Raw genomic sequence first — 11,441 nt, forward strand, 5'->3', positions numbered from 1 at the left:
CTTTTGTGTAATGAAACGGGTGCTGAACGTGATTCATTTTTTACTTCAAGCTGAAGTCAGATAGCTTTAGAGGGTAAGTGTATTGGGTCGCCTGTTTAAATTTCGTTCAAGTTGATATTTTTCTTCCAGTTACATCATCAAATTTGAATTATTCACTGATGAGCTCTGGCTAACCCGGGAGACTGATTTCGTCATCTAAACCAGCTAAATTGGAGACTTTACAGAGTGTGCGTACTTCCTTACTCTCGGTAAGGCTAAATTGCGTCTCTCTCTTAGGAATAAACTCGACTTCATGATTCAAGAAATCAGCACTGGAAGCAGAATTTTATTTATCCTTTTAATTGTTGGATTTTCCTTTCTCTTTTTAAAACTGAGAACTAAGATATTCCTCCTAGTGAACTTGTAGTAAATACCTCTATCTCAAACTATAAAGAATACTTTACTGAAAATCTTGCTTCAGAATTTTGGATTAATGACCCATTTTTCACTCAAAACACTTTCCCAGAACGCAATTCCTTCTGAGAAAGACAAGTCAATCGAGATTTCATGTGATGAAAGTATCAAGCAAACGTTCAAGAGGATGAAATTTGATTAGGATTAGATTAGATTCACCAGAAAGGAGAAACGATTCACTGATCTCAGGGAAGTTGTATATTTTTATTGATGTTTGCTACTGCTAATCTTTGTGAGTGTGTACCTTTCCTTCTTTTGTGTACATCAAAAATAAATACAAGAATAAGTTGAATGCAATTTAAGACTGAAAGTAAGTAAATTGAAATCAGATATTAAGAAGTTGTGTACTTTGACTGCAAGTTTATTTCAGAACTGAAGTACCATAATCAAAAATATTTCAAGGTTCTTACTCTTTTCCCCCAAAAAAATTCCAGGACATTTCCACGACAAATCACCTATTTTCCAGGACTTCGACACAGGGAAGGTGTAACAGGATTGCAACTGTAGGTTCAAAACTCACAACAGTGAAATGAAAAGTACAGTAGCTTATGCACTGAATATTAAGCAAGTACTGTATTAATACACAACAATTAAATACGCAAAGTGGAACCTAATGTGCTTTTTTTTTTTTTTTTTTTTTTAGCATCGCAACTCCCCTTATAACCACCCGATCCACCCACATCTACCACATCACATATATTTTCATTCTTTTTACATGACATTTTAGTTGTACACCGAACAAATTTACGAAAAACAAAAATCTATTTTTCGTACATGGCATCTTCATTCCGTGATAGTGTGACAGATATAATTAGGGAAAAAAAAAATGAATTATATTACAAGTTTTTCAACTGAATATGAAGTTGTGGGACATATATTTTCATTCTTTTTACATGACATTTTAGTTGTACACCGAACAAATTTACGAAAAACAGAAATCTATTTTTCGTACATGGCATCTTCATTCCGTGATAGTGTGACAGATATAATTAGGGAAAAAAAAAAAAAAGAATTATATTACAAGTTTTTCAACTGAATATGAAGTTGTGTGATTATTTCCTCTACACACATAATCTCTTCCTTCTTTAGCGAAGCTGCTCTACGGATAGCATTTGACTTTGTCAATAAAGTAAAACGAGACTTCTGCTCTGCTTCATGTGCAAGCTGGTTTGCTTCAGTCTCCAAAGCTTCACTTGTTTCCATCAATTTCCTTTTCTTTCTCTGCAGCTGCTGTATATTTTCACTTATCTCTTTCCTCTTGTTTTATGACATTCTCACAAACAGCTTTCATATGAGATTTTACTGGAGAGTAAGTACTGTTGCGAAAATCGACTTATTATGGAGGATTGATAGTGGTACAAAGCACAGTTTCTGAAGGATAGTGCTAATGAAAACAGCATCCAAGAAAGACTAGTGGATAAAAGAAGAGAGAAGTTCTCCCAGCCAACCTCCTGTTGGGAGAAAGAAAGCCCACCAACACCCACACATGCAGGATCATGACAAATCATTATTCAGCACAAAAACAGGAATAGCAAACAAAAATAGCAATCAATTAAGATCTTCAGTGTAATTATGAAAAATCTGACATTCAGTATTTTTGTAAATTTCAAGGACAGAAATGTATTTTCAAGGACATTTCCAGGACGAGTGGGAACCCTGACGTTTGTGTCCACATAACGTAATTTTATTTATTTTTTTAATTGATATATTTTAATTAAATAATCCATTGAAAAGATTATTTCAATATACATTTGCATTAAAAGAAAAGAAAAAAACTTACTTACAAAAGAAGTCAATAGAGGTCTGATTTTTCCCCTGGGACAAAGAAATCTTTCTCTTCCAGAATAACTTTGACTACTCGTACATTAATATTCTCTAAATTAGACAATATGATATGCCAATCGAAAAGATGAGACCCCCTAATCTACAAGGTACTGAAAAAGTATTTCAAATATAGACTTATAGAGCATCTAGAATATCTCACAAGATAAAAATTGTACTCACCTAATAGTACTTTTAGAATCAGAAAAGTTTCCCATATTTCGGATGTTTGATTATTCTTTATCGAGAATGATAAAGGTTTAATACGTGTTACGTAAAAACTTTCTACACTTGCAACTTCAGTAATCAGCAGAAACTTCAAATTTCTATACGAAGTAACGTCTCTTCAAAAACTAATTTTCATGTGTTCGCGTAACAAATCTTTTAATTCCCCCCTTAATATGATCCAAAGCAGTGGTTCTCAACTCCCTGTGTCGAGCAGTTCTACAGGGAGAGCTGCAAATTTTAGAATTTAGAAATCATAATTCAAAAATCATTTAATAATAATTAGTTAAAATCAACTTTCAGACAGACTGCGAGTCAACGCTTTCAGTGGCAGAAACAATGCTAGTATTACATCAGGGTTCCTACTGCTCTGGAGAAATCTATTTCCCAAATTTCTTCCTGACTTTCCCTAATCTTCGGCAGGAAATTCCCTGACTTTCATAACAGGTGTCGGATGACGCTGACATATAAATAAGGAATAAATAACGGTGAATATTTATCTATGAGAACATTTAATCTATAAAGACAAATAGTAATCAACTGCTCATACTAACATTCTACCTACCTCCCATAAAAATCTGAGTTACATCCCATACTGTAATCAATAACCTCTACAAAAGGAGAGAACAGTGTTTCTTTGCATTCTTTGCAACAGTGTCACTAATCTTATTTTGAAGTGTGCAAGATCTTAAGTAAGTCGGAAAATATATTCTATAAAATTTCCCTGATTTCCAGTCTTTTTCACTGAACTTTCCTGAGTTTTCCCTGACCAGAAGACACACTACTTTATTCAAAATTTAGGCTTACTCTATTATAATCTATGTTACTATTAATAAAAAAAAAGACAAGTGTGTCGCGATGTCGTGGGCGTTCAGTGAGGCATGTTACCAGTCAAAAAGAAAGAAAAAAAAACTGAAATCACTGGCATACAACGCACTTACACGACTCCGTATATTTTTTTTTATTTATTTATTTTTTATTTTTTTTTTTTTTTTTAAGATTATGTGGGTATTAAAGAAGCGAAATTTACTTCAAGAATAGTACAAAGGAGACATTAATACTCACATACACCTGAAAAATACTAATAATTTCCAATAAGTGATAGCAGCGTAAAGGAAAATGGAAAGGTTCGTTAAGCTCTCTTCTTAAAAGTTACATTTTTGAGACATCAGTTTGTATGCCCACACATGAAAGCTAATTTTTGAAAAGAAGCCACTTCGCAAAAATATGTACCTTCGTACAGAAATTTCAAGTGTTCGTTGATACTGAGTTACAAGCATCTGAAGAATCTTTAGAATAACATGAATTAAGCCTCTATGTTCCTCGATAAAGGATATTCGCTTAAGTATCTGAAATACTGGAAAGCTTTTCAGCTTTTAGTAATATATTTAGATGAATACAGTGCTATTTTTATCATATACTTCAAATACTTCATTTGGCAAAGGTGAAGGGCTGTAACGAGTATGAAAATTTTGACATTACCTTATGTATAATTGTTGAACACTTAACATGGTACGAAAATTATTTAATAACTAAGTGTTCATTGCGTTATGCTATTACACAGTATGAATATTTCCCACCAAGTGGACTTTGTGATGGACAGAAAGTGTGAATTGCTTTCCTCAGGGTTATTCCGTTTCCTCCCACTTCAATCATTCCACCATTATCATCCATCTCATCATCACCGTTCTCTTTAGCCTCGGTGCATAATCGTGATACTATATTGAATTAACCTTAGAAAGAAGTACCGTAAATAAACATATAAATACAAAAGATGTTGCACAAAGGGATTCCGTAAAGTCCAATCTGTATTTCGTGGGACACAGCGCACCAATGATGTTGGGATTTCTAGAAAGAAGGAAATAGATATTGTTTGCAAAGTAATACAGGTGGGTAATTCTATAATACAGAATAGGATTAATTCTATAATACAGAATAGGAATAAAATTCCCTGCTGAATATCCCTTTAGTTTTCCTCAAAACACGCCAGGTAAATACTGGGATAATAGGGCCTACCGTAAGTTTAGCAGGTCATGTTAGATTTGTTTTAAAATTTCATTTCCAGTTGCCAATCTGCTATCTCACAACAGATTGTACGATTAACGGCCGGTTGCACAATGCCCGCTTCAGAGCTTAAGCTCGGTTTACGGTAAATTTTACGTTGCACAATGTTAGCTTTATGCAAAGCAGAGCTAAAAAACCGCTTATATCTAGGCGGCAGATGAACTACCGCTCAACTTCTTAAGCGGGGTTTTCTTGCACATTCGATCGCTGTTTAGAAAATTCTGCTTCAATCCTGGGTAGGATTAGGGGTGCCGCCTTACTTGTACTGTTGATGGTTTTGAAAGGAAGAAAGATACGATTAGAAAATTTGTTGAAAATGTGGAACAAAAGAAGCCCTGCGGAGCTTTTAACCCGTTCCTACTACTACTACTTATCTGCACAAACGTAAGTAAATCACTTTTATGAGTATTATTTTCATGTGATTTTAATGAAAAAAAAAAGTTTTATGATTTTTTTTAAAATTAAAAAAACTTTCCTTGGGTCGGGTTTGAACTCACGCCAAAATAGATCTTCGTTACTAGCAAGTTGCGCTAGCCCACTTGGCCACGAAGACTGGCAGCAGCAAGCGTTTGATTTCTGCTACATGAATGCTACGAGGCAACAAAAGGATAACACCAACCAATCAGAACCGTTTATTTCGTTCCTACTTCCAGGAGCATTACTCTTCCGAACTAGTTCTTTATTCAAGATCTCTTTTTAACAATTCACTTCCAGCGCATACGAACACCAATCAGAGACCATTCCCTGAACCAATCATCGGACACAAACGCTGAAAAAAGAAAATCGAAATGTTAAAGTTTCGTTGAAATATTGCCAGATCCATAGAAAGTCCTGCTTAACAAAGCCACACTTCAAAACTGATTGTGCAACAGACTACGGCTTAATTCTGCCGCTCCGAATAAGTTCGGCTTCGCTCAACCAGGAGTTAAACGAACATTGTGCAACCGGCCGTAAAGGGCGGAAGATAGTTATACTTTTAGTAATTTCTTATCTTAAGTGATGTGACTTCTATTTGTAATTAACTGACACATGGATAAAGATATATATGTTTGCAGTCAGTGGAGTAACTACGTTTTTTGTCCCTCCCCCCTGAAAGAGAATACCCACCCGCCTTAATAACATTCTTTCGTGGAATGATACATAACTTAATAAATAACCATACTTCCCTATATCTGTGAATAATAAGTTAAATGTATGCAACTACTAGGCTTAAATATTCATAAATAGAAACCACTTTGCTATACATATAATTTATTCAATAAGTTTCACAATGAAAGATGGGCTTTCCTCTTTGCAGTCAGTGACGTCAGTTATCATGAAGAGTAGCAGGAATTAATTGAATGATTTCCTTCTTGCTTTCCTGTCAGCAAAATCCTTTACTAACTCCCGTACATCCATTTTTTCAGCTTCGTCCGCAAAATTTCTCTATGCACGGAGTGTGACTCCGCGGCGCGTCCGACGGCGGGTTATTTATTTTGGCCCATTGTGCTTCTAACGTAGTTTTATTATTATTATTATTATTAATTTCAATTTTGAGAACGACCTCTCCTCAACTGACAGAGACAGGGAGCGTCAAAAACGACAAATACGCAGCAATAAGTTCTGAAGAGCTAGATGTCAATGACTTATATTTCACAATTAAAAGTCTTGTAGGTCAACAAAATTCTGAACACTTATTTTAGATTTCAGCTGTTTCACAAAGCAAATTACTTCCATCGGAATCAAAGAACCAACATCACAACTGTAAGTTGTTTGAAGTATCTATGCCCTTAGAATTTGATCATCAGTGAGATGAATTATATTGGCAAAAAACAAAAAGGAAAATTTGGATACTGTATGACGCAAAGATGTAAAACGACAACGGAACTGTGAATTTAGTATATCAAATAGTTTAATATAGATGTTAACTCTAAAGTCTGATTCAATATTTCCCACCGAAGAAAAATATGAGAGATTATAAAAACCGACCGAACTGAATATCCCTACTTTTTGTTTGCGGTGCTCCACCTACCGGTCAAGGTTCCCAAAGATAGCCGAAAAAACGGGAGGGTGAAGAAACATTGCCGCCTAATAGAAAACTGAAGAGCGTGTTGATTCGACTTACTAGGAGGCTGGGGTGAAGGGCCCTCTTGGAAATGTCGGCACCCCCCGCATTGCAGGGTTTCGCCACTGTTTGCACTAATACGTTTTACGCTTGTATGTACTTAAAAAAAAAAAAAAAAAAAAAAAAGCGAATGTAGCCGCATTGCTTTTTATTCCAGATTACAGTAGGACCCCGTTACATCGAATTTGATCGAGTGCACATAAAAGTAGTTATACATGTTTATTTTATTTATTTATTTTTTTAATGTTGTTCTGTTCTGGTAATTATAATCTCATTAAAGTTATTATTTCAATCCAAGTTTTGAAGTATATCTTTAAATATTATGGTAGGATTTTTTAGGTTGTTTTCACCCACAAAAGAAAACCCCAATATGAATTTTTAGGCTGGTGAAAATTCCAACTACCTTATCACTAACCTTGACAATTTCTCCAAAAAAATATTACATTTATACACGATTTTGTGTTGGTTCCTCTCAACTTACCTGTACCAAACGGGCAAAATGACTTCTTGTGTAGAGTAAATCTTTTGACAAAGAACAGAGATAGAAAGTAAAAGAATTTTAACATCTCAAAACCCTGCTTATTGTTCTGGGTTATACATAATTTGTATTCACGTTTCACTTTCTTCTCTCGTGTCCAAATAGTTAACTGAAGTGCTTTCTGTGCTAGTGATTTCGGATTCTATTGTCTCGTATACACCTCAGTAGTGATTCGGATTCCCCTTGGATCAGTCTTATATAGCATGTTTCTGAAAAAGAACGTTCAAGTCCGATTAACCATTTTTGTTTCCTTTGCTATTAAATGATTCCAATGTGTAAGTTATAATACAGTGGAGTCTCGGTAATCCGAACAGGTCAGGGAGGAAATTTTTTTGTGGCGAAAATACGTAGTTTTAGGAAATTAAGAACTAAAAATATGAAAGTCGGTGCATGCTTTCGTAAAAAACAAAGTAAACTTTCGTTAAATACAGTTTTTCTTTAGTACTTGTATTTAGGACTTAAGCCACATCACAACAATTACACAAAGTTTTAAACAGGTAACACAGACGAAACAAACGACGACAATAAAGTACGTACAGTACAATATTGAAATTTATAGGTTTAGTGTGTGTGAAATACATATTATATGCAAGCTATTACAACACAATACCCGTTTACCACCTTCAAACTGCGACTTTACTGTTATTCCAGTTAATCCGAACAGCGTTCGGTCCCAATTAGTTCGGATTAGCGCGACTACACTGTAAGTCATTTCAGTACTCTAGAGAGGACAATTTTTATCTGAAACTTTCAAATGTTGCTGCTCTTAAACTTAATTTGCACTCAAAACCTTTTGCATGCCTTCATATGATAAAACTCGCTTAAAGACGGGGTAAATTTTACAATTCTCGCTCCAGTTGGTATCTTTACTAAAACAGGAAAAATTAACACTCGATCGATTTTAAGGAAATTGATCCATCTAACCCTACACCAATCGTATCCTACTCTACTATGCATTTTTACGGACTTATTGATGCGCAGTTGGTATGTATTGTAAAGTTTACCCTCAAGTCGATTTTTAGTCTAATGTTGGAACTATGTGGTGTAGAAGTAGAGTTCTAAAACACTGGCCGCACCCCTATTGAAATGAGATAAGAAAATAATCAACCTGGCTACTAACCTGCCTGCACGCGCTACCGCTCGCTTGGCATTACTACGTGAATTGAATATCGAGCGTTAATAAAGGAGCCATCTTGTGAGCAAGTATTCTAGAATCTTCTCGGTGTAGGAAATAAAGACGGCTTATGTTCAGATGTGTGAGTGTGGGAGGGGCAAAAGTGAAAAAAACAGAACATTTAGATCAAAAAAGAGTTGATGTTACATAAGGGTAATTGGGTCGTGTGTAATTTGAAAGGTCAATGGCATAAAAATACATTGTATAGAAGTGAGGTATGCAAAAGGCAGTAGTAAGCGGAAGTGTACAAAAGGGTGTATAAATACAGTGATACTTAGCCCTTTTGTATTACGGCGGGCTTATTACTGAATGTGATATTTCAATTTTGAACCTCGTACGTACGTATGTTGGAAGCGAAAATGAAATCTCCAAGTTTCTTCAAGGACAGAGATTATTAAACTTGAGAACTCAGGAAAAAGGAAGGAGCACATGGAAGGCTATTCGGCCAAATACTTATTCATATATTCAGTTAAGAGCAGAATATCGTACACTTTTTTAAGGTAGTGTCCGATTAATACAAACCGTGATGATACAGTATGGTTAAACCTAACTCGACAACAACATGAAATTAGCGTAATTTTAACATATTATCCCTCCAAAACAAACGTATGCCATAAAGATTTCGCTGACTTTCTTCAGTCAAAATGGAAGGTTTAACAAGACTGGGTATTGTTCACTTATACAATAAAAGACTTGCTATTTGCAATTGTGTAAAGCACCACCGCTCTCACCATTACTTCTCGCATTCTTTACACTAGTCTTAATTCTACAAAAACTGATTTCCATTAAAACTGCGGTCGAAAAAAAAAAAAGTGTAGACCTATACTCCAGCCACACATTATGAGCATGCATCATATCTACACAACAATAGCAAAATACGGTATGTACATTTGTACAAACACGTAAATTACAACCTTATAAATTAAATGCCAAATATTTTCAGTTCACTGGTGAGAATGAAATGTAGAACTACATATTGCTAACAGAAAATTCGGGGTTATGTTTAACAGAACGGGTCCAGGAGCACGTAAAACACAAAATTTACAAGAAAAATGGATGATGCAAATACTTAGATCTAACATAACGAAACCAAATCTAACCTAACTTAAGCTTAGCTAACCTGAACTACCCTAATATTAGTAGAGATAAACGAAATTATATATATATATATATATATATTGGAAAACTATGCACTACTTTTTTTTTTTTTTTTTTTTGAAAATTGTACCTCCACACTTACACTAACCTAACGTAAACAGTAATTATCGAAATTTTAACATTCTTTAGAAACAATTGCTGGACCCCTTCCGCTAAACATTAGCCAAAATTTCTAATGAAGTCATCATCAACATTCCATAGCATAAAGATCAGTGTGACAACTACAAAGCGAAAAGGTAGAAAACGGCCAAAAATGAAATATGTTTCGCCATCCTGGTACAGATCTAATTCATAAGATCATAATTTGCTTGCCTGTAGTAATGTAACTATGTTTTGCCACCCTTGTGTAATCATTTATACTGAGTAACTACATGCACCATTGCTGTAACGCCCAATTTCACACCCATCTGCATTACCCTACCCGGATTAGAAAAAAAAATTAGGATAAAATACAATGGCAAGTTTCATCATGTTTGGTACAAGGGATTCCGAGGATCTCCTTCGCCCACGGAGACATTTGTAACATCTTTCATTCAGAATTACGCAATATCAAGGATTATATGTACCTAGATCAATGTTATTAATAAAACCTGATCCTTACCATGAAAACTCATAATATGGACCTACCTGTTCCTTAGCTAACTAAATTTAAAGAAAATAAAGGTAAATAAACTACTGTATAATGTTTACAAATATTCTTCCAATGAAATCGCTACTTAAAACACACTTCAACGTGAACGAAAGTGGTATTCATATTACTTTAAACACTCTCATCACTTGCACATTTCATTCACTGCACGAAAAGAGGAATAACTGCTAATCTTTGCTTATTTGGAATAGGATATTTGTCAAAAGGCCAAAGCACTTGTAGAAAGGCTACTCACCGCACTGCTGGTACACAAAACACACACAATTTTAACTCACACTTACCACTTTCTATATAAGGAACAATTAAAAATATAAATAGAATGTACAAATTTTCACTTAACATGGTCTATGCCACAATAAGTTCATGAAATATGTTTAAATCACATTTAAATTCAAGCCATGTACTATCACTACAGCTGTCCACTTCCTCCTGACATTAAGCTTTGTCTTCCAAATAATCAAATGCGCATGCGTCATCAAAAGTTTTCACGAAAATCCCTACGTCAAATTGCAAAACGGTACAAACCACGTCTCGTAATGTTTACCCTGGTTTTTGCCTAGTCGTAACGGAGCCTTTGATGTTTCTTATTATTGTTATTTGTACAAATAGAAAGATGGAACTAATTGCTTATCTTATTTGAATTATGACTATTTTTGTGCCTACTTGTCATTAGAGATAGCGATTCCATATTGCTTTTCTTCACGTGTTATAATTTCACAAAGCTTACAAGTAGCCAACTATAGTACTGTACTGGAAATGTTTCAAAGATGTAAAGCAGTATGAAACAGAAACATAATGAGCGTGCTGTTCAAGGCCGAAACCAACGGAGGGGCAAGATACATGCTCCGAATGCGTGGTTTGAAAGCCCCTAAACGACATATACTGTATTTATTTATTTTACGATGGTCCTGATATTTCGACGACTTACGAGTTTATTTGAGACTCGTCCAGGGATGTAATGGAGAGTATACGCGGGTATACGGCATATACCCACCTCTAATTTTTGGGAACCATCGTATAGCCACCTAAAATTTAGGAAGTACGCGGGTATACGCTACATTCGATCCATAGTGTACTCATTTCATTGGAACAAACAACAACTGCTTTTCATGTGTTGTATTTCAAAAAAAAAAAAAAAAAAATCTCACTAAACAGCTGGTTATCAGGCTGTTGCCCCGAATGATGTCTGAATTCTTTTAAAATGTTTGTGTTTTGGGGGTATGGGAATCAAGTTTTACGAGAATCCCTTCTATGA

The 11,441-nt window shown here is 34.9% G+C and overlaps 1 protein-coding gene across 3 annotated transcripts in view; it reads right to left on the reverse strand.

Moving 5' to 3' along the window:
* The window catches only part of kuz (zinc-dependent metalloprotease kuz), a 163,245-nt gene extending 152,595 nt beyond the window's left edge, over positions 1–10,650 (reverse strand). The window contains exon 1 of one of the 3 annotated variants that reach the window (XM_081748743.1): positions 10,468–10,650. In XM_081748743.1, the coding sequence (XP_081604869.1) occupies positions 10,468–10,528 (61 nt within the window). In that variant the 5' untranslated portion in view covers positions 10,529–10,650. Of the gene's footprint in view, positions 1–7,148; positions 7,392–10,467 lie in introns of those variants that run through there. The other 2 variants (XM_081748742.1, XM_081748741.1) reach the window with 2 other exon arrangements.
* Between the last annotated feature and the right edge of the window lie 791 nt (positions 10,651–11,441).

Source organism: Thermobia domestica, chromosome 2 (assembly GCF_964235325.1).
Source record: "Thermobia domestica chromosome 2, izTheDome1.hap1.1, whole genome shotgun sequence".
Classification (NCBI taxonomy): Eukaryota; Metazoa; Arthropoda; class Insecta; order Zygentoma; family Lepismatidae; genus Thermobia; species Thermobia domestica.